The 20,232-nt window shown below is 47.5% G+C and overlaps 1 protein-coding gene across 1 annotated transcript in view; it reads left to right on the forward strand.

Moving 5' to 3' along the window:
- Positions 1-20,232, forward strand: part of ERN2 (endoplasmic reticulum to nucleus signaling 2) — a 35,451-nt gene that overhangs the window by 6,728 nt on the left and 8,491 nt on the right. Inside the window, exons 2-13 of the mRNA XM_006892686.1 lie at positions 2,202-2,307; positions 2,592-2,625; positions 3,053-3,125; positions 8,975-9,047; positions 9,167-9,274; positions 9,584-9,685; positions 11,046-11,310; positions 14,005-14,083; positions 14,167-14,314; positions 14,417-14,544; positions 16,837-16,992; positions 17,107-17,167. Of these exons, the coding sequence (XP_006892748.1) occupies positions 2,202-2,307; positions 2,592-2,625; positions 3,053-3,125; positions 8,975-9,047; positions 9,167-9,274; positions 9,584-9,685; positions 11,046-11,310; positions 14,005-14,083; positions 14,167-14,314; positions 14,417-14,544; positions 16,837-16,992; positions 17,107-17,167 (1,333 nt within the window). The remainder of the gene's footprint in view (positions 1-2,201; positions 2,308-2,591; positions 2,626-3,052; positions 3,126-8,974; positions 9,048-9,166; positions 9,275-9,583; positions 9,686-11,045; positions 11,311-14,004; positions 14,084-14,166; positions 14,315-14,416; positions 14,545-16,836; positions 16,993-17,106; positions 17,168-20,232) is intronic.

Raw genomic sequence — 20,232 nt, forward strand, 5'->3', positions numbered from 1 at the left:
TAATGTCCTCCAGGGTCACCCATTTTTAATAATATTGCATGAGTTCCTTGTTTTTCAATGCAAGTTTTGCTATATTTTAACCAATTGTTCCAGACAATTGTCAGCCCATCTCATAGGTGGGCTTCTTGTTCAGTGACCCTCTACATTACCAAGCATGATATCTATCCTTCTCTTGGTTTATGTGTAAGTTCTGCGTGAATACAATTAAGGGTTCTGGAATTCCCATACATTGCAATGTTACTCATAGTTTATTATATTCATATGCCATGGTCAGATACCTTTGCATAGTCAATAAAAGACAAGTGAACATCTTTCTGGCATGCTCTACTTTGAGCCAACTCTTATCTATCTAACCCGAGCCATGACATTGCTTGCCCCAAGACCTCTTCTGGATCCAGCTTGAATTTCTGGCGGTTCCCTGTTGAAACTTCTCCAACTGTTTTATAATTATCTTCAAGATTTTACTTGCAGGTAATGATCATTGATATTGTTAATCGTATTAATGATATTGTTCGATTATTTCTGCATTCTGTTTGGTTGCCTTTCTTTTTTTTTCTTGCCTTTCTTTAAAATGAGCATCAATACAAGGCTGGATGTCTTCCCATTGACTAAATTTCTTTTTTTTTAAATTTATTACTTTTTTGTGTGTGTACTGCCAAATCAGATCTGACTGGTAAAGGAGGAGATTGTCACTCCTTATCCAGCAGAGCATCTGGTGGATTTGAACTGCAAGCTTCTGGGATTGCAGTGCAGCTTCTTGCCACTAGGCCATCAGAGCTCCCAAAATTTCTTGGCATAGACAAGTGGATTTCAGCAACCCATAATGCAATCATTTGTTGAAACACTTCCATTCTTATTCTGGCTATTCCTGGAGTCTTGGTTTTTGTTTTGTGCACCATGGACTTCTTTCAGTACCATCCATTCTTAACTATTGTTTTGGGGAAAATTTGCTGTCAGCAACCTCTCTAGAGTGGAAAAGAGCAATGATGTCAGTCTAAAAACTAAGGTGTGCCTGATCCAGGCCATGGTCTTCACAATTACTTGCTATGTATCAGAGAGCTGGACAATAACTAAGGATGACAGAAAAGAATAGATGCCTTTGAGTTGTTCTCTGTACTGGAGAAGGACATTGAACATGGACTACCAAGAGAACATATACGTCTGTCCTGGACAGAGTGAAACCAGGTTGCTCCTTAGAGACAAGGACTTTGAAACTCTTTCTCACATACTTTGGGCATGCTGCCATCAGAGACTAGTCCTTGGAGAAGGATAGCATGCTTGGAAGGGTAGAGAGTCAGCACAAGAGATGACCCCGGATGAGACGGATTGATTGACACAGTGACTATGACAATAGAATCAAATGTGTCAGAGACGGAGAGGTTGGCTCAGGATAGGGCAAGGTTCAGAACCATGGTTCATAGAGTCAACTCAACGGCATTTAACAACAACCACCACCTCCTGAAATGGGTATTGTTGTGTACAGTCAAGTTGGAACTTTCTCCTAACTGACCCTCCATTGGGTTTTCAGAGGCTGGGGGCTGTAAATTGCAGGGGAAGAGATTGCCCATCTTTATCCTACAGAACAAACAGCTGGTGGATTCAAACCATATGCCTTTGTATTGGCAGTGTGGTTCCTTCCAATAATCAATTCTTATGGTATAGTGACTGTCTATTACTTCCATCTTCTTTTGATGCTTTCTTCATCCTTCAATACTTTGCTCATAGTGTCCCTCACTCCAACTCAAAAAATAATTTTCTTCAGTTCTTTGAGCTCTAGAAATGCTAAGCACATTCTTTTTGTTGTTGTTTTTCTAACCCCAGTTCTTTGCACATTTTGATATATTTTGCTCTATCTTCTCGGGCTGCCCTTTGAAATGTTGTGTTCGGCTTTTACTTTGTCAAGGAGGAAGAAAATAATGGCAATGTCATATGGAGACTGAAGTGGATCAGGGATGTGGTTTTGGAAAACTTCCAGCCTTACTTGGAGTATTAGAAGGGACTTGGGATTAGCGAGGAAGTAGGACTTACAGGCAAAATGGAACAAGAACCCTAACTTCTACTGTGACCCCTCTTCAGGGTTAGGGAGATGTTGGGAGAAACCAGCAGCTTCTCCATCACCGTTCCCTTCACTGCCTCCTCGGAGGAGGGAACAAAGAGTGGTCCCGGGATTCTCAGAAGGCCGGCTTTATTTCCAACCACAGGTCCAGAGCCTCAGACCAGAGGGTCTTCTGCTCGTGTCCACCTTGGATGGAAATCTCCACGCGCTGAGCAAGCAGACAGGGGACTTGAAGTGGACACTGAAGGATGGTGAGCAACACGTGGCCACTCCTCCCTCCTTGGCCCAGAGTTGGGCCATCACCACAGCACAGAGAATATGAGACCTTGGGCTCCCAAATCCAGCAAACCAGTGTGTGTTGGCAGCTTCGGCTGTGTGGTCTGGGGAAAGTGAAGAGGATTCTACAGAGTGACACGTGTCAGGTGTTTGGCTTGCTGCCTGGAATAACACGAGCAGTTAGTGAACATGAGGGGTTTTTTTCATGGGGAGTCTGAAGGGGGGAGTCTACTTACTCTCTGTGTCTTTGCCCCCACAGATCCTATCATCCAAGGGCCAATGTACGTCACAGAGTAAGTAAACTGGGGTCATTCAAGGGGAAGGTAACCGGGAAATGGGAAAGCAGTAATTCTCTGGAGCCAGTCTGAGGGGGACAGGTAGGACTATGGAAGAGAATTGGGTCTGAATGCGATGTAGAGAAGGACCTGTTGTTGTTGTTACTGTTAGATGCTCTCGAGTCAAGCACCTCATAGTGACCCTACGAACAAAAGACCTGAACCCTGTTCTGTTACTATTGTCATTTCTCTAAGTTCAAAGAGTTTCCAGAGGCAGGTGGTTTAGGAGCGGATACCAGTTCTGCTTCCAAGTGTAATCTGGGGCCCCCCAAATATCTCCTGCAAGGACAGTTAACTCCTATTAACTGAGGGCTGGAGAGGAATGAGGGCCTTCCTGGAACCAATGGACAGGCACCAATCTTCCCCCAATTCCTCTCTTCTACAGAATGGCCTTTCTCTCAGATCCAACTGATGGCAGCCTATACATCTTGGGGACCCAGAAACAACACGGCTTAATGGTACATCTCCTGTGGGGCTTGGGAGTGGTAAAAGGGTTCTGTCAGGTGGAACCGTAAAGGGCGGAAGGGGCAGTGCGGCCAGAATCCTGGTGTCCTACAGACGATGCAAATCGTTGTACTGAGTATATTGTGGGAAGGCTGTTTGCAAGAACATGTTGAATGGCCGATAGAATGGGGGGCAGAGTGTCTGTGACTGTGTCTACAGGGTTGGGTGACTCTCGGATCACTGAGGTTGCCCATTTCTCCAGGACTCTCAGGGTTTGGAGGAGAAAACAATGTATTTTGAGTAAGCTCACACATACATCTGCGATCAGCTGCTGCTCCCATTGATGCTGCTGCTTCTGAGAGTTTGATGGTGATCAGCTGACTTTTGGCAGGAGTGAATATGTCTCTTACCCTCTTGTCACAGGCTTGTTCACGTGGTGTCAACAAGGCATCCAGAAACAACAAGAAATTACAAACTCCAGAGCACAAACACGTCATGAGATTTCTACTAATATTTAACCTCCTGATGTCTCTTTGCCCAGGCCAAGTCTCATGGCCAAGTCTGGACTCAGGAGGGCAAGAATGAGACCCACCCCTCCTCTGGAAAGCCACAGTTCTAAGGGGCATGCGCACAGTCAAAAGAATTTATGACCCTTGCTGCTGTTAAGTGCCACCAAATCAGTTTCAACTCATAGCAATTCTATGCATAAGAGGACAGAGAAGTACCCAATCGTGCACCTCTTCGAAATATTGCTATGTTTAACACATTGCTGTACACTTTTAAATTGACGACTGTGCTTAGAAACACATTTTTTTCCAGTTGTTTATGACTGCCATGTGAAATTGAGCATCAGTCCTATGTTTGGAAGTGAAAATTATCACATTTTGTCATAGTTTTTCCATGAAAACTCTCAATGGCTGCAACAGTCATTTGCTCATCACAGCATTTTTTCTCTCCCCAGAGTAGATGACGGCTATGACCATCTCACAAAAATAACCCCACAACTGATATGTTATCGGGAATGTTACATCTTCCCCACCCCGATGTATTACTGAATAATTAATTAAAATGTGCACGATGGCTATAGCTGTCATTTGCAGCAACGTGTTAAAGTCACTGTATCAAGTCATCTCTTTGAGAGTCTTCCTTCTTGTCTCTGACCCTCTACTCCACCAAGGACTGATAGTGTCCTCCACAGCTTGGTCCTCCTTGATACCACGCCCAGTGAGTCCTGCCATCCTCACTACTACGGAGTATTGTGCCTGTTGTATTTCTAAGACACACTAGTTGATAGTCCGTGGTATATCGCATATCCCTTTCCCACCATTCACAGGCGTCAACTCTCACTGAGGTCTTCCTCTCTCATTATCTTTCTTTTGCATGAATATGCAGTGGCTGAAAGGACCATGGCCAGGGTCAGGTACACCTTCGTTCTCAATGTAACATCTTTGCCTTTTAAAATAAGAAAGAAGTCACAGGTACCAGATTTACTTGATGAAGTAAAACATGTTTTCTTCTTGACTTCTGCTTCCATGGCCGTTGTTTGTAGATCCAAGTCAAACGAAAGCCTTGCCAAATTCTTACCTTTATGTCTTTATCATCATGTTCCTTATTGGTCAAGTTGTATTTTTGCTTTATTAATGCTGAGATGTGATCCACATGGAAGATTACAGTCTTTGATGCAAATAGGTGCTTTAAATACTCTTTGTTTTCATCAAGGAAACCTGAGTCATTTGCATAGTCTATGCTGTTAATTCATCATCCTCCAATCCTGATGTCCCCCCTTCTTTATATAGTCCAGTTTCTCAGATTATTTGTTCAGCATGTTGTGTGTCGAAGAATCACCTGTGACTCATAACGACCTATATGTACAACAGCTCTGAATCCTGCTGTAGTCTGAGTCAACCTTACTGTCTCTGACACATTTGCCCCCACTACCCCAGTCACTGAATTAATCCATCTCATTGAGAGTCTTCCTCTCCTGCGCTGTCCCTCCACCCTTTCAAGCATGATGTCCCTCTCCGAGGACTGGTCCTTCCTTGTGACATGCCCACAGTATGTCAGACAGAGCTTCAGAATCCTTGCCTCCAAGGAGCAGCCTGGTTTCACCCTCTCCCGGAAGAACCTGTTTGTTCTCTTAGCAGCCCGTGGTATATTCACCACAGCTCAAAGGCATCAATTCTCTTTCTATCATCCCTAGTCATTGTCCAGCTTTCTGATGCATAGCACACAATTGCAAAGACCATGGCCTGGATCAGGTGCACCTTAGACTTCAGACTGACATAATTGCTCTTCAATACTTTGGAGATGTTCCTGACAGCAGACTTTCCTAATACAATTCGTCTTTTGATTTCCCGGCTGCTAGTACTAAAAGTGTTGATTGTGGAGCCAAGCAAATTGAAGATGTTAAGAATCTCAATCTCTTCACTGTCTATCATACTGCTGCCAGTCAGCCCAGTAGTGAGAATCTTTGTTTTCTTGATGTTGAGCTTCAATCCATATTGAAGGTTGTAATGCTTGACCTTCTGCAGCAAGTGCTTCAGGTTCTCCTCAGTTTCATCAATATGTATTGAATACGGTGAAATGATACAACCTGGATGCACACTTCTGATTTTAAACCAGTGTCCTGTTCTAGCTGTGTGTCATTTACATATGAACAAAATTAAGTGCTCTGAACTTCTCAGTCTTTGCAAGGTTATTCACAATTTGCAATGACACATACAAAGGAATGCCTGTCTACGGACTGCACCTCTCTAGCTGTTCAAATTGACCCTCAGGAGAAAGATGGGCAACCCAACCTCCAGAAGAAGATGGGCAGTCTCCTCTCATGCAGTTTATAGCCTCAGAAACCCACTGAAGGGTCAGCTATGAGGAGGTTTCCACTCAGCTACAGTGAGAGAGAGAGTAATGATAGTATCTGGATTGTTGTTAAGTGCCGTCGAGTCACAGGCGACTCATAGCAACCCTATGAAGGAGTGTCCTTGACTCTTGGGTGTCTTTCTTCCTCTTTCCAGGTTCATAGGTTTTCCGGAGGCAAGCTATTACGGAAGTGGATGCCACTCCTCCTTCCAAGCTTGTTTTCATCGGAGAGCTCCACTCCACTCTCTGTCCACTTTGGGTAACCAGCCATTAACGCATTTGACACATCAGTGTCACAGTGTTCAGCCTCACAGCAACAAGTGATCGCTGTACGGCAACTTGTACACCAGGGCTATACAACCTACAGTGTCTTAGCAGCCTGGCACGCCCAATTGCTGGGAAACTCCCTGCCCCAGACCCCCATTCATCTGGCTAGTCCGCTCTGCCAAACCCCTCATGGGCCCCAAAGAACCACCACACGTGCTCAGAGTCCTCAAACCTACCGCACCTCCAGAAGCCAGATTAGGATTAGGATTGTATTATATCTGCTGATAACAAGTAATATTGGCATTTTTACCATGTGAAATTTCTTTTTAAAGATTAATGTGACATCATTTCTTTTCTAGTCCTAGCATAGTAGACCATCTGATTGATTCACAATGACCAGTAGCAGTCCATTTATAGTTGCTAATGCCTAGAAATGGACCTAGACATTGATAGTGATATTGCTCTTTTTTAATTAATTTTTTAGTATTGATTTTTTTATTATTACTTTTAATGATCACTGACAGAGATTTTGGATTTCCATTCATTCATTGTTGCACTTTTCTCCCCTCCCACCCCACCAACACCCACCCCAGTTCACTCTTCTCTTTGAAAAGTAAAAGAAAAATTCCTTCATTGGTGTACAATCCCCCCGCACCCTCTCCACCCCCACCACGAGTATACTCCACTCTGCAACCTTCATTTTGGACTCTTATGATAATCATAATGCCCTATAATATATTGCTTTTAAACTGTTCTCTCCCTCATCTGTTTCAATGCAGTATACATAATTTATCCAGTTTTTCTCATTCTTACCCCAACCCTGATGTCAGTCCCATTCTACAGCAGTGGCACTATACAGCATTTGTCCTTTTGTGACTGAGATCTTCTTTTAATTCATTTTAATGAAAGTTTACAGATACTGGATTGTCATTCATTCATTGCTGCACTTTTCTCCCTGTCCAACCTTCCTCCCAATTCGCTCTTCTCTTTGAAAAGTAAAAGAAAAATTCTTCCATTGTTATACAATCCCTCCCTCCAAGGATTATTGATCTTGATAGGTTCCATGTCATTTTTCACAGTTTCAAGTTTTTTCTAGATTTCTATTTCATGCATTCTACATTCAGACTCTTGATGGATATTTTCAGCTGTTTCTCCTCAGTTTGAGTCATGCGACATCAGCAAATGAAGGTCTTTCACTGACTGAAAGTTTTACTGCACCAGAGTCAGCGAGATAGACTCACCTTTGAGGAGTCAGTTTTTCCCCAGTCGTGTTTTGAACACCTCTCAACCCGAGGGGCTCATCTGAAACTCTATCAGATGATGTCCTGCTGCTGGAAGGTTTCTGCTGGCCAGTTTTCCTCATAAGTAGATGGCTGGGTCCCTCTTAATCTGTCTCAGTCTGGAATCTCCACTGAAGCCAGTCCACTCTGGGTAACTCCCACAGCCAAGGGAGGGCTTTATCAGCTAGGAGTCTGCTGGGTGTCAGCAGACATTGCGGCATCTCCTCATCAGCAGGGGTGTTAGCTCAGAATTCTCTTCATATCTTAAGGAAGTCTGAATTCTGTAGTTTAGGAATCTGTACTGGTAAGAACTTAAGCACGTGAATCAAGCAAGGCCCCAGCAAGAAACAGATGGCACACAAATAGGATCATTTGAGGAAGATTTACTAAAGGAATCCTTCACAAGAGTGTGGGCAGTGTCTAGGAATCCACAGGAGCGATGCAGAAGTCTGCTATTAATATACACATGGGGGCATTATCAGTCAGAAGCCTGGAGGGGAGATGAGAGAGACTACAACTTACGGAGAGTTGTGCTGAGAGGGTCGCCTGCTGGGAGTGAAGGCATCTGGGAAAGGGACACAGGCAACCCAAGATGACCACGGAAAAGCTGTGGAGTCCATGACCTGAGCTCACTCACTCCCCATCGTCCAATCCAGATGGAAGCCAGCACAGAGAGACGCCTGCTGATGTCATCCAGACAAGTCAACGTCAGGGCAGAGGGCAGGGAAGGGAGAATAGGTCTCCCCTCGCAACAGGCTTCCAGCACAGGCCTCCTCTAGAGCTGGCGTCCAGTCTGGCTTGTCAGTGACCAATTCCACCACTCTTTCTGTCAATAGCTCCCCATATAACAAAAGCCTAATTGCTTGACAGAGTGTACGAGACCCTGTAAGATGTGAGCCAGCCTCACCTTTTGGTGCACACACAATCACACACACACACACACACACACACACACACACACACGCACCATCACACACACGCATGCGCATATACCCACCATCCTACCCTGAAGCTCCAATTTCTGCCTTCCAGTTAACTGACACACATTGTCTCCTCCATCCAGAACACTCTTCAGCACTTGTTTCTGCTTCTGCTGTTATTTTAGGTGCCCCTGAGTCGGCGCTCAGCACACAGAGACCCCATGCACAAGATCACACTGTTGGGACATAGGAAACAGTCATCTACTGGCTGGGGTTTTCAGAAGTAGTTTGCCAGGCCTTTCTTCCTGGTCTGTCTTAGTCTGGAAACTCGGCTGAAAGCTGTCCAGTGTCATAGCAACATAGAACCTCCATGGACAGGTGGGTGGTACATGAGGGGGTTTCTCACACTCAAGGCAAGAATTCTGTCATGGAACCACCAGCGTACCTAATGCACACGCTTGTTGGAGGTCACAGGCTCTGTGTGGGCAGTACCGGGTTTCTACTCTCACTCCTCCTGCCAATGTCCCTTCTCCGTAGAAACTGCCATTCACCATCCCCGAGCTGGTCCACGCCTCCCCATGCCGCAGTTCCGATGGGGTCTTCTACACAGGTGAGCCTCTCTCGGCCTAGGCTGACAGGAACAGAGACTTGGGTCTAGACAGGACTTCACCAGGGAGGCACACCTCTCTCCTGCCATCTTGAAGCTGGGACGCTCCCCACTTCCCACAGGCCGAAAGCAGGATGTCTGGTTTGTGGTGGATCCTGAGTCCGGGGAGACGCAAATGACCATGACCACAGATGGTCCCTCGACCCCCCGCCTCTACATCGGCAGAACGCGTGAGTCAGACCCAAGCTGCCCACTAAGCTCTTGGAAGTGTTTCTTTCTGCTGTTCCAAGGTCTGACTATTACCATCTAGGTCAGATCTATCAGTCAGTCAACAAACACTTTACTGAAATAGGAGCTAGGGATCCAGTCGTGAACAAGACAGCCTGACCTTTGCCCTGGTGATGCTCACAGACTTCAAGGCCTTCAGGCTGGGTGCTTGGGAACTGCTTCCCATGCAAGATGAATGACTTCTTGGCTTGGGTGGGGTGGGAGGAGCACCCCATGGATGTCTCTGTGACCTCCATTTTGGGAATCCCCAGAGTACACGGTCACCATGCATGACCCAAAGATGCCAGCCCTCCACTGGAAAACCACCTACCGCCGCTACTCAGCACCCCCCATGGATGGTTCCCCCAGGAAATGTGAGTGTCCCTTTCTCTAGCCTCTTCTTGGAGCTTGGTCCTCAAATCAGGCCCCCCCTGAGTGGCATCCACAGTCAAGGCCTTCCTTCCATTTTAAAAAATACTTTTAATTGTGATCTGGGTAAAAGGGTACAGACCAAATTGGTTTTTCATTTGGCCATTTCTTGTATTTTGACTCTAGCCCTTGATCGCAGTCCCCACAATGAAACAGTACTTGTCCCACTTCCTCCCTGTGTGTACTGTTTCCACTTTTCCTGCTAGCCTCTCCCTTTCTTCCTTCTGAGTTATCTCACTGGGAAAGTACCGCTCCTTTTGCTCTTACGTGACTGATTATTCTTAGAAATGCTAGCTGCCTGTCCAGCTGTTACTGTTTACCTTTCAGGCCTGTAGATTGTTTGCCTGAAAGTTGAGCCATCAGGTATTTGATTCCAGATTTGAAGGGTGTCTGAAGGCCTTTCATAGTTTTGGGGTTCCACCCACATTCTGACCAACCCTTTCACCCTCTTCAGGAACCCTACACACTCAGGGACTCACCTCTGACAAATGACCTATGACGAACACCCTTAACATTCAGCTTGACCTCCATATGCCCCGTCCAGGGTCCCTCATCCTAACTCTCCCATAACCTGGATGGCCTAACCAGGTAACTCTATCAACAGACGACTGCTTGTGGCTCCAGGTTACCCATGTGAATACTCTGAACGAGACCTGTGAATTCTAACCAGCACCCCCGTGTTGAATGACCCCTGACAAATAACCCTAAAGACCTCTCCTGCAGACTGACCCCTCTGGATAAGCCTGACCACCCTCTTGCAGTTAAGATGGTCCTGCCTGAGTGGCCTCTCAGATAGCCCTCAAAACACTTTATCATCCGTATTGCTGAGACCCAAGTAGGTGACCCTGACACATTATAAATGATACCCCAAGAGCCCCCTGACTTACTTCCTCACCCCTTAAGTGACCCCTTAGGGTCCCCATATGCATCCAAGCCACGTTGGCTGACCCCAAGATACCCACATGTATCCAGGCCACCTTGGCTGACCCTGTTCTGGGGTCAGAGGACCGTGTCTGCCCTAGCACATACTAAGTGGTTGCCTCTCAGGTGATCTAGACTTACTCGCACACACCTGTGTGACCTCTGAATGATTCCGTGGAACCCCCTAATCCTGCACAGCTCCCCTAGACCCCTGACTTAACTACCCAGTGAACTCTGACCTCTGACACCATGATAGTCCTCCAGTGATCTCTGCTGACCTCCACACAGCTAATGCCCACCTCAGAGCACTCATTCTTTGAACAACTCCCCAAGTCCCAACGCCCCCAGGTCCCCCTGCCTCACCCCAGCCATCTTTCTTGGCAGATGTGAGTCACCTGACATCCTGTGGGCTGGGCCTGCTTCTGACCGTGGACCCAGGAAGCGGAGCGGTGCTGTGGACTCAGGACTTGGGTGTGCCTGTGACGGGCGTCTACACCTGGCACCAAGACGGCCTACGCCAGCTGCCCCACCTCACCCTGGCCCGGGACACCCTGCACTTCCTGGCCCTCCGCTGGGGCCACATTCGGCTACCTGCCTCTGGCCCGCAGAGCATGACCACCCACTTCTCTGCCTTGGACACCGAGCTGCTGTAGGTACCTGGCCTGAAGGTGTCGCAGCCTGGGCTCCGTGACACCTGAACGGCTGAACTAGATGTCAGACAGCATCATGGGGCCCAACCTGAGAGAGCCAGGGGCTGTAGGAGGCAGGAACCTGGGGCTGTAGGAGGCAGGAACCTATCAGAGAAGGAAAGTGCAGATGTTATCCATTAAAGTGCATGATAAAAAAAAAATAATAATAAGACAGCACACTGTCAAGGAGAAACACATTTGATCCAGAAAACCCAAGTAGTCACATGGCACAATGAGACCTCCCCAAGGTCTGGACTGGGTGGTCTATGACCAGCTCCCTGAGCCTCCACAGATGCTTCCTGGACAGCCTACTTCTCATGGAGTGGGGGCTTCCAGCCCCTGTGTGCCACGTGGCACCCAATTCATAGGTGCCTGCACCTTCTTCGTCTTCATCACTCCCTGCCCTCACACCCGTCCACTGCTGCCCCTCAGCCTCCTAGCACCCCTGCAGCGGGTTTCTGAGGTTGTAAATCTTTACCAAGAGGAAATCACCCACCTTTCTCCCAGGGAGCACGAGTCAAACTGCCAACTTTCAACTAGAAGCCCCATACTTTATATACTTCACTCACCAAATGCTTTAAATACCACCCATCTCTGCCCATCTTGGGAAGCCAGGTGACACTAGGAAAGTTAACATTTGCTCTTTCATTCAGTCCGTTCCGCAAACATTAATTGAGAACTTTCTAAGCACAGAGGGAGCTCTGGTGGTATGGTCCACAGGGACTTGCGATGCTGACCCAAGGTTTCCACCAGCGGCATCAACAGAGAGAGGTGGGCAGTCGTCTCCTGGCAACCCACTGGGGTCACCTATGAGTCAGCTCCAAGTCACCCATGAGTCCAGCTCTGGGTTTTCAGTGACAGGAAATCTCATGAGAGATTACAAATTTTTCTCTTGCAATGAGGTTGGTTTAATTTTTTTTTATGCTGTTCTTGTCAAATCAAAATCGACCCACAGCTGACCCTCCAGCGGGATTTTAGGGGCAATTAATCACACAAGAGAAGATTGCCCATCCTTCTCCCATGGAGCAGCTGGTGGATTCGAACCATGTGCCTTTGGGATTGCAGCGCAGCTTCTTGCCACTAGGCCACCAGAGCTCCCTTATTATACCCCCCCTTTTTTTTTTTTTTACTATACACTAGCTAAACTCCAGGAACAGCCATTGTCCATCCTACAGGACTCTGAGGCTAATGAGAGTAAAGAGACAATTGTAACATGATGTGAAGTATAAGGTGAGACATGGACAGGATGCCATGGAGGCCGCACAGAAAGGGTTTCTGAATCCATTCTGGGCACAGGTTGCAGTCACAGAAAGCTTCCTGGAGGAATGGACATCCAAGTTAAAGCCTAAGAGAGAGGGAGGGCAAGAATAGCACGAACAGAGCGCAGAGACAGAAAGCTGAGTCTAGTCTGAGGCTGTAAGCTGAGACTCTGCAGAATCATGTTGCATTTTCTCCAAAGGCTAAGGTACAGCCACTGAAGAGTTTTCAGTGAGGAAGTGATTCAATCATATTTTTATTTTCGAAAAATCCGTCTTGGCTACAGTGTAACAGATAGTGTGAAGTGATTTAAGGAGGAAATGGAGAGATGGTGGGATATTGCTTTGGCTCTTGGTGGTGGTGTTATATGCCCTTGAGTTAGAACCAACTCATCGCTGACCCTCTAGTGGGTTTCCAGAGGCAGGAAATGGCGTGAGACATTACCCATCTTTCTCCTGCAGAGGAGCTGGTGGATTTGAACCAGGTGCCTTTGAATTAGCAGCGCAATTCCTTAAAGTGAGGCCACCAGAGCTCCCTACTGTCTTAGTTTAGGGAGAGAGAGGAAGAAATACTAAGGATGAAATAAGTGATGTTAAGAGGAAACACTGGTAAGAATTTGTTTACTGGAGAGTTTGGTGACTGGGGATGAAGGCAGGGTGACATCCTTGCTGGAAGCACGAGGAGGGGAGTTGGGGACAAGAGAAGGAATGAGAAGAAACACTCAGGTTTAGAAAATTAGGCTTCTGCAAGAGGTCTGGGCTCAACACATATTTAAATGTTATGTTGATGACATTTCTGTCAATTTTTTTGTATGTAACAAACCAATCCCAAAACACAGTGTTTAAAACAATGTGTATTGTTATGTGATGGTTGTGTGTTATCCAGTTGAAGGTGACCCGTAGCTGAAACAATAAATAGCACAGAAGGAGATTGCCCATCTTTGCTTCTGCAGAGCAGCTGGCAGATTCAAACTGCGCGCCTTTGGGTTGCCAGGGAAACGTCTAAGCCAGAATGAGCAATTCTTGTTTCCCAAGAGCCTTTGGGTAAGCGGAGTGGTTTTTCTGATCTGTTCTGGCTGAGGGAAGGACTGCAACCAGCTGCTGGCTTGACTGGGGCTGGAGAGTTTAGGATGGCGCCACCCACCTCTCTCATACTGACAGAATGTTTGACATTGAAGTCTCAAGTGGAATGGCTTGTCTCTGCTCCATAAGATCCTTCATGTCCTCACACTGTTCTGGGCACCTGCCTTCAGTGAACGTGCCTCATTGGCCATAGCAAGTCACATGGTCAAGCTCAGAGTCAGTGTGGGAGTGGACCACACCTGGGTGTGGATGCAGTGGCCATTGAAACTACCCAACACGGCCCTTCACTAGTCTTCCCTTCCCCTCCCTGCCCAGGACCACGCTGTATGTGGGGAAGGATGACACCGGCTTCTATGTCTCCAAAGCACTGGTGCATGCAGGGGTGGCCCTCGTGGTGAGAAGGGGTCTCTGAGAGGGATGGGAAGGTGGGATGGCGCAGAAAGCCCCCTTCACTGATGGACCCCCCGTCTGTCATAGCCCCGTGGACTGACCCTGGCCCCAGCAGATGGCCCCACCACAGATGAGGTGACACTCCAAGTCTCGGGAGAACAAGAGGGCTCGCCCAGCACTGCTGTCAGATACCCCTCAGGCAGCGTGGCCCTGCCCAGCCAGTGGCTACTCATTGGTGAGCCCCCTGGCCCGCAAGGTGGGCTGGATGGCGATCGAGGGCCTGTGGGGGTAGCCTTTGGGCCGAGGTCACCTACCACCTGCTGACTTTTGTCCTTAGGACACCATGAACCACCCCCAGTGCTGCACACCACGATGCTGAGGATCCAGCCCGCCCCAGGGAGTGGGGCTGCGGAGACCAGGCCCCCGGGGCGCACCCCCAGAGCTCTCCCAGCCCTCTTCTGGGAGGTCAGTGCGAGAGGGGTATGGTATGGTATGGTGGGACAGAACCTAAAGGTGGGTGCAGCCCTTGGGCCTTTCCCTTAGGCAGCTAGACAAAAGAATTGAAGTGAGCCATGGGAGCCCACACAATATTTTGGAAGAAAAAAAAATTTTTTTTTTTGGTCCTAGAGAAGGTGAAGCCAGAATGCTCCTCGGAGTCAAGGATTCTGAAGCTTTGTCTGACATACTTTGGGCATGTTGCAAGGAGGGACTGGACCTTGGAGAGGGACATCATACTTGGGAGAGTGGAGGGGCGGCGAAGGAGAGGAAGACCCTCAATGGGATGGATCGATTGAGTGATTTGGGTGCTGGGAATGAGTGTGTCAGAGACAGTGAGGTTGGCACAGGATAGAACGGCGTTTTGGGCTCTTGTATGTAGGGTCACTATGAGTCGCAAGTGACTTGACATACATAACAACAATTGTCATAAAAGGGAGCTCTGGTGGCCTAGTGGCAGGAAGCTGCGCTGCAAACCCAAAGGCACACAGTTTAAATCCACCAGCTGCTCTGCGGGAGAAGGATGGGCAATCTCCTCTTGTGCGATTAAACTGCCTCTGAAAACCCAGCAGAGGGTCAGCTATGCGTCAGTTTCTACCCAACAGTCAACAACAACAACAATATGGTCATAAACACGTCCAAAGTGTCAAAAAGATGATTTTTTCTAAGCTACCAAAATTGTGGCTTCTGGTGGTAATATCTAAAGGGAGTTACACAGCTGGCCCCAAGACTGGCCTGTCCAGAGGGTCAGATTCACATGCGGCTCTGCAATGAATAAAGATGACAGGAGATGATTAGCTGCCTCTGAGTTGTCGTGTTGGAGGAGAGTCCCACACTGCCAAAGAAGAAGTCATTCTTGGAGGAAGTGCAACCAGGGTGTTCCTTCAAGGCGAGGACGGTGAACTCTCCTCTCTCACACGTTGAGCATGTTGTCAGAAGGGCCATCTGCCCACAAAAGCCCATTTTCCTGGGAGGGAGTTAGTTAAGAGGCACCAACGGCTCCACACATCGGGAGTGGCAGTGACCGGACACAGTGACCTTTATTTATCCTGCTTGCTTGTCCAAACCCCCGGGAAGCCCAGCCCAACCTCCCTGCAAAACCTGAGAACCAGGACATGCGGTCCTCTGTTGGGTCTGAAAAAATTAGATCTCTGGGGCACCATGAGGAGCCCTGGTGGTACAGTGGTGAAAGAGCTCTACTGCTAACCAAAAAGTCAGCAGTTCAAACTCACCAGCTGCTCCTGGGGAGAAAGACATGGCAATGGGCTCGGGTAAAGATGCTGCTGTGGTGTGTGGTCGAGTGAGAACTGACCCAGAGCTGACCCTCCAGTGGGTTTTCAGAGGCAGTAAATTGCACGGGAGGAGATTGCCCACCCTTCTACTGTGGAGCAGCTGGTGGATTCAAACCTAATGCCTTTGGCTGACAGCACAGCTGCTTACCACCAGGCCACCTGTACAGGTGAGCACTTCGGAAATGCTCCAGGAGAGCCTCTGGGTCCTGCAGGGCTGCTAGGAGTCAGGATCAATGCTGATGGTATCTCAGTACCACTGTGTCCTATTTCGTCTCAGAAAGGCTTGTTGTTGTTATGTGCCATTGAGTCGTTTGCGACTCATAGCGACCCTATTTACAAAAGCCCTAAATGCTATTCTATCCTGTGCCAACCTCGCCGTCTCAAACACACTCATTCCCACCACTCCACTCACAGAATCGATCCATCTCACCGAAGGTCTTCCTCTTCTTCACTGCCCCTCAGTCTGCCAAACAGTCCCCCCTTGCAACATGCCCAAAGTATGCCAGACAAAGCTTCAGAATCCTTGACTCCAAGGAGCATTCTGGCTTCACCTTCTCCAGGACAAACCAGTTTGTTCTCCTAGCAATCCATGGTGTATTCAACACTCTTCTCCAGCACCACAGCTCAAAGGCATCAGTTCATTGTCCAACTCTCTGATGCATAGCACATAATTGCGAAGACTATAGCCTGTATCAGGCGCACCTTAGTCTCCAGCCTGACGTCTTTGCTCTTCAATACTCTTGAGAGGTCCCTCACAGCTGACTTTCCCAATGCAATTCGTCTCTTTATTTCCTGGCTGCTGTTACCAGGAGTGTTGACTGTGGACCCATGTAAACTAAAACTGTTAACTGTCTCAATCTCTTCACTATCCATACTGATGCTAAACCAGACCCCATCTGGGCAACAGAGAGGCTGAGGGCCCTGCAGCAGGGAGGGGGAATGTGAAGAGTGAAAGTCCCTTTATCCTCAGCTCCTGAGCCCCTGGCAGGAAGACCCTCAGGACATGAAGCAGCCTCCTGAAGAGAACAGTCCACCTTTGTATGCATGGCTGTATCCTCAGGACCTGATAACCACCAGCCTCACTGCTCTTCTCCTGGGAGGGTGGATCCTCTTCCTGATGAGGCAGGTAAGGCCCCCTTCCTGATCGCAGGTCCCTATTTGAGATTTTGTAGGCCCAAGTCTGCACCTCCTCTCTGAGGCCCCTTATTGGGATGCACTGAGGCCCAGCCACTGCGCTCAGTGCATCCAGGCTGTGGCGCGCAGCCAGCTCAAGACAGGCACAGCTCCTGGGGCCATCCTGGGTAAGTCCTGGCCAGTGTCCAGCCCTCTTCAGCCCTCGTGTCTCAGCCGCAGTGGATGGAGAAGCAGCAACAGGCCTCCCTGGCACGCACAGGCCCATCTGACACCCCACAGGATGCCCAGCCCCGGGCTTCAGGGACCCCCACAAAGGGTCAGAACTCTTCAGAGCAAGCTCAGGAACAACAGGACCCTGAAGGTGAGCTTATGCGAGCACGAGACACTGTCATGGGCAGAAAAAAGAGAGAGCACGCTTCATTTTAATCTGTTAGGAGTCACTGTAGGGGGAAGAAGCGAACACTGGTGGCTTGGAGGTAAGGACTTACACTGGCAACCCAAAGACACCCAGTTCAAACCCACCAGTTACTCCGAAGGAGAAAGATGGGCAATCTCCTCCCACGAGATGGTCAGCTAGAAGAAGTTGGTTCCCACAGAACGGTACATAACAACAAAAACAACATAATGATGAGAAGGAGCGCTGGTGGCTTAGTGGTAACTAGTTGCGCCATTAACCCAAAGGCACATGGTTCAAATCCACCAGCTGCTCCACAGAAGAAAGATGGACAATCTCCTCCCGTGTGATTTACTGCCTCTGAAAACCCACTGGAGGGTCAGGTGTGGATTGATTCTGACTTGACATAATAGCAACAGCATAGCAGTGAGAAGGAGAGGAAGACCCCCAGCAAGGTAGACTGACACAGTGACGACAACCATGAGCTCCAGGGTATCAGACACAGTGAGGATGGTGCAGAATAGGGTTTCTATGAGTCACAGGTGACTCGATGGCACCTAATCACCACCCAGGGCACACAGTGGTGAGGCTGTGGTGGTTCAGCAGTAGAATTCTTGCTTTTCATGCGGGTGACCTGGGCTCTCTCGATTTCGGCCCAGTCAACCTGTGTTCAGCACCCCTGTCTATCAGTGGATTTTTCTGTGTTGCTTTAATGGTCAGTGGATTTCACTCAGCAGGACTTCCAGACTAAGAAAGACTAAGCAGAAAGACCTGGTGATGCACATCTGAAAAGGAGCCAGTGAAAGGCCTGCCGATGACAGGGGACTGGGTGGCTTGGCAGGGTTTTCTTCCTATATGTGGGGTGATCCCAAGTCCAGGCCTGACTGCGTGGTGGGGAGCCCTCAAATTAGTGGAGAGTGTTGGGGGTTGGGAGAGCTGTCGTGTGGCTTAAAGCGACTGCTTTCATCATGTGCTGGTGTTGTCTTCAAGGCTGCTCCGTGCTGGAATGAGATTTAAATCTACATTCTCTACCTGTTCATTTTGGCAAGTTGCTTAATTCTGATGAGCTTCTGTTTCCTCTTTATCTGTCTGTTAGGAACAGTAATAGTATCCACGTTATTTTATCACTACAATATTGGGGCAGGTTACCACTATCATCGGGTGATATGTAGGTAGTGTTATTGATTAGTAATAATGTGCTATGATATTGTCAAAATATGGAGCTCTGGTGGCCTAGTGCATAGGATGCTGTGCTATCAATCCAAAGGCAAGTGGTTTGAATCCACCAGCTTCTCCACAGCATGAACACAGGCAATCTCCTCCCATGTGATTTAAAACCTCTGAAAACTTACTGGAGGGTCAGCTATGAGGCAGTCAGCAATGAGGGGTTCTTTGAGAATAATATATTTAGTAAAACAGTCAATTAACTGTAGTTCAAGTTGGTATCATTTCCTCTTTTGAATTTTTCATGATTTCCCTCATCTTTTACAAAAATAATCTTATAAATAAGCCCTTTTGCGGTTCCTGTGGTGTCGATGGTATGTTCTAAGGTGTCTTTCACTTGCTTTCATTCATCAGTCCAGGTCTCAGCTCCAGTTTCTGTGGCCCTGAGCTGCGCTGGTCACTGTAGGGAGCACTACCCCCTGTGTCCACTTGGAGAATGCATCTTACTGCAGTAACTCAGACTACTGTAATCCGCCTGCGTTTATGTGGGAGCTCTATCCACCCCATTCTTCCTTCCTCTCTGACAAGGAAGCCAGTTACCTTCTTCTGGCCTCAAACTCTTTTTTTAAAAAAAAATAACAAAAACACCATTGTGTTTTCGGTGAAAATTAACACAGCAAATTAAGTTCTCATTAGACAATTATTTTTTTAATTATTATTATTTTTAATGAAAATTTACAGAGACTTTGGATTTCCATTCATTCATTGTTGCACTTTTCTCCCTGCCTCACTAGACAATTCTTATGCAAATTGTTCGGTGACAATAGTGACATTTTTCAGTGTGTCAGCAAGCTCTTTATTTTTCTCCTCTATGAACTTTTTAGAATTTGAGTGAAAGGCTACAAATCAAATTGGATTTCATTCAGTCATTCATATGCATTTAGTTTCATAACATTAATTACAATTAATGTAATTATTTACAGTATCTTCTCAAATTCTTATTATACATTGTCTTTCCTTTCCACTAAGTTACCTATTTCAAAGTTTTCTTCGATTGCACTGTGGATGTTGGGTTCAGTTGGGTTTAGCACTTTGGGGGCCCCATAGTAAAGTTATCTGAGCCCTGAGGTGTTCCCTCTTCTCAGTAACAGGCACACCTGCCACACTGCACCTTGAAATGCCCACCTCTCTGGACCTTCTTTCTGACTCTGGGGCTAAGTCTGGTTGTCTTCCTACAGAGTGGTTCTCATCAAAGGCCTCTTTTCCATTTGTCCTTCTCCCTACATCCTTCACTAGAACTCAGTACCAGCTGTAAGGAGATCAGGAGATGAACTGTACTAGGAAAGTCTGCAGTCAGTGATCTGTCCAAATTATTGAGGAGCAATGATGTCAGCTTGAGGACTAAGGTGTGCCTGATTTAGGCCATAGTCTTTTCAATCACTTGCTGTGCAACTCAGAGATGGACAATAAATAAGGATGTCAGAAGAAGAATTGATGCTTTTGAACTGTGGTGCTGGAAATGAGTGCTGAACATCCCATGAACAGTCAAAAGAACAAATAAGTCTTGGGCAAAGTGCAGCCAGAGTGCTCCTTGGAGGCAAGGATGATAAAAGCATCATCTTACCTACTTTGGGCTTGTTGCTAGTGGAGGCTATTCCATGAAGAGGGACATGA

Source organism: Elephantulus edwardii, unplaced genomic scaffold, assembly GCF_000299155.1.
Source record: "Elephantulus edwardii isolate Elephantulus edwardi_28Jun2011 unplaced genomic scaffold, EleEdw1.0 scaffold00117, whole genome shotgun sequence".
NCBI lineage: Eukaryota > Metazoa > Chordata > Mammalia > Macroscelidea > Macroscelididae > Elephantulus > Elephantulus edwardii.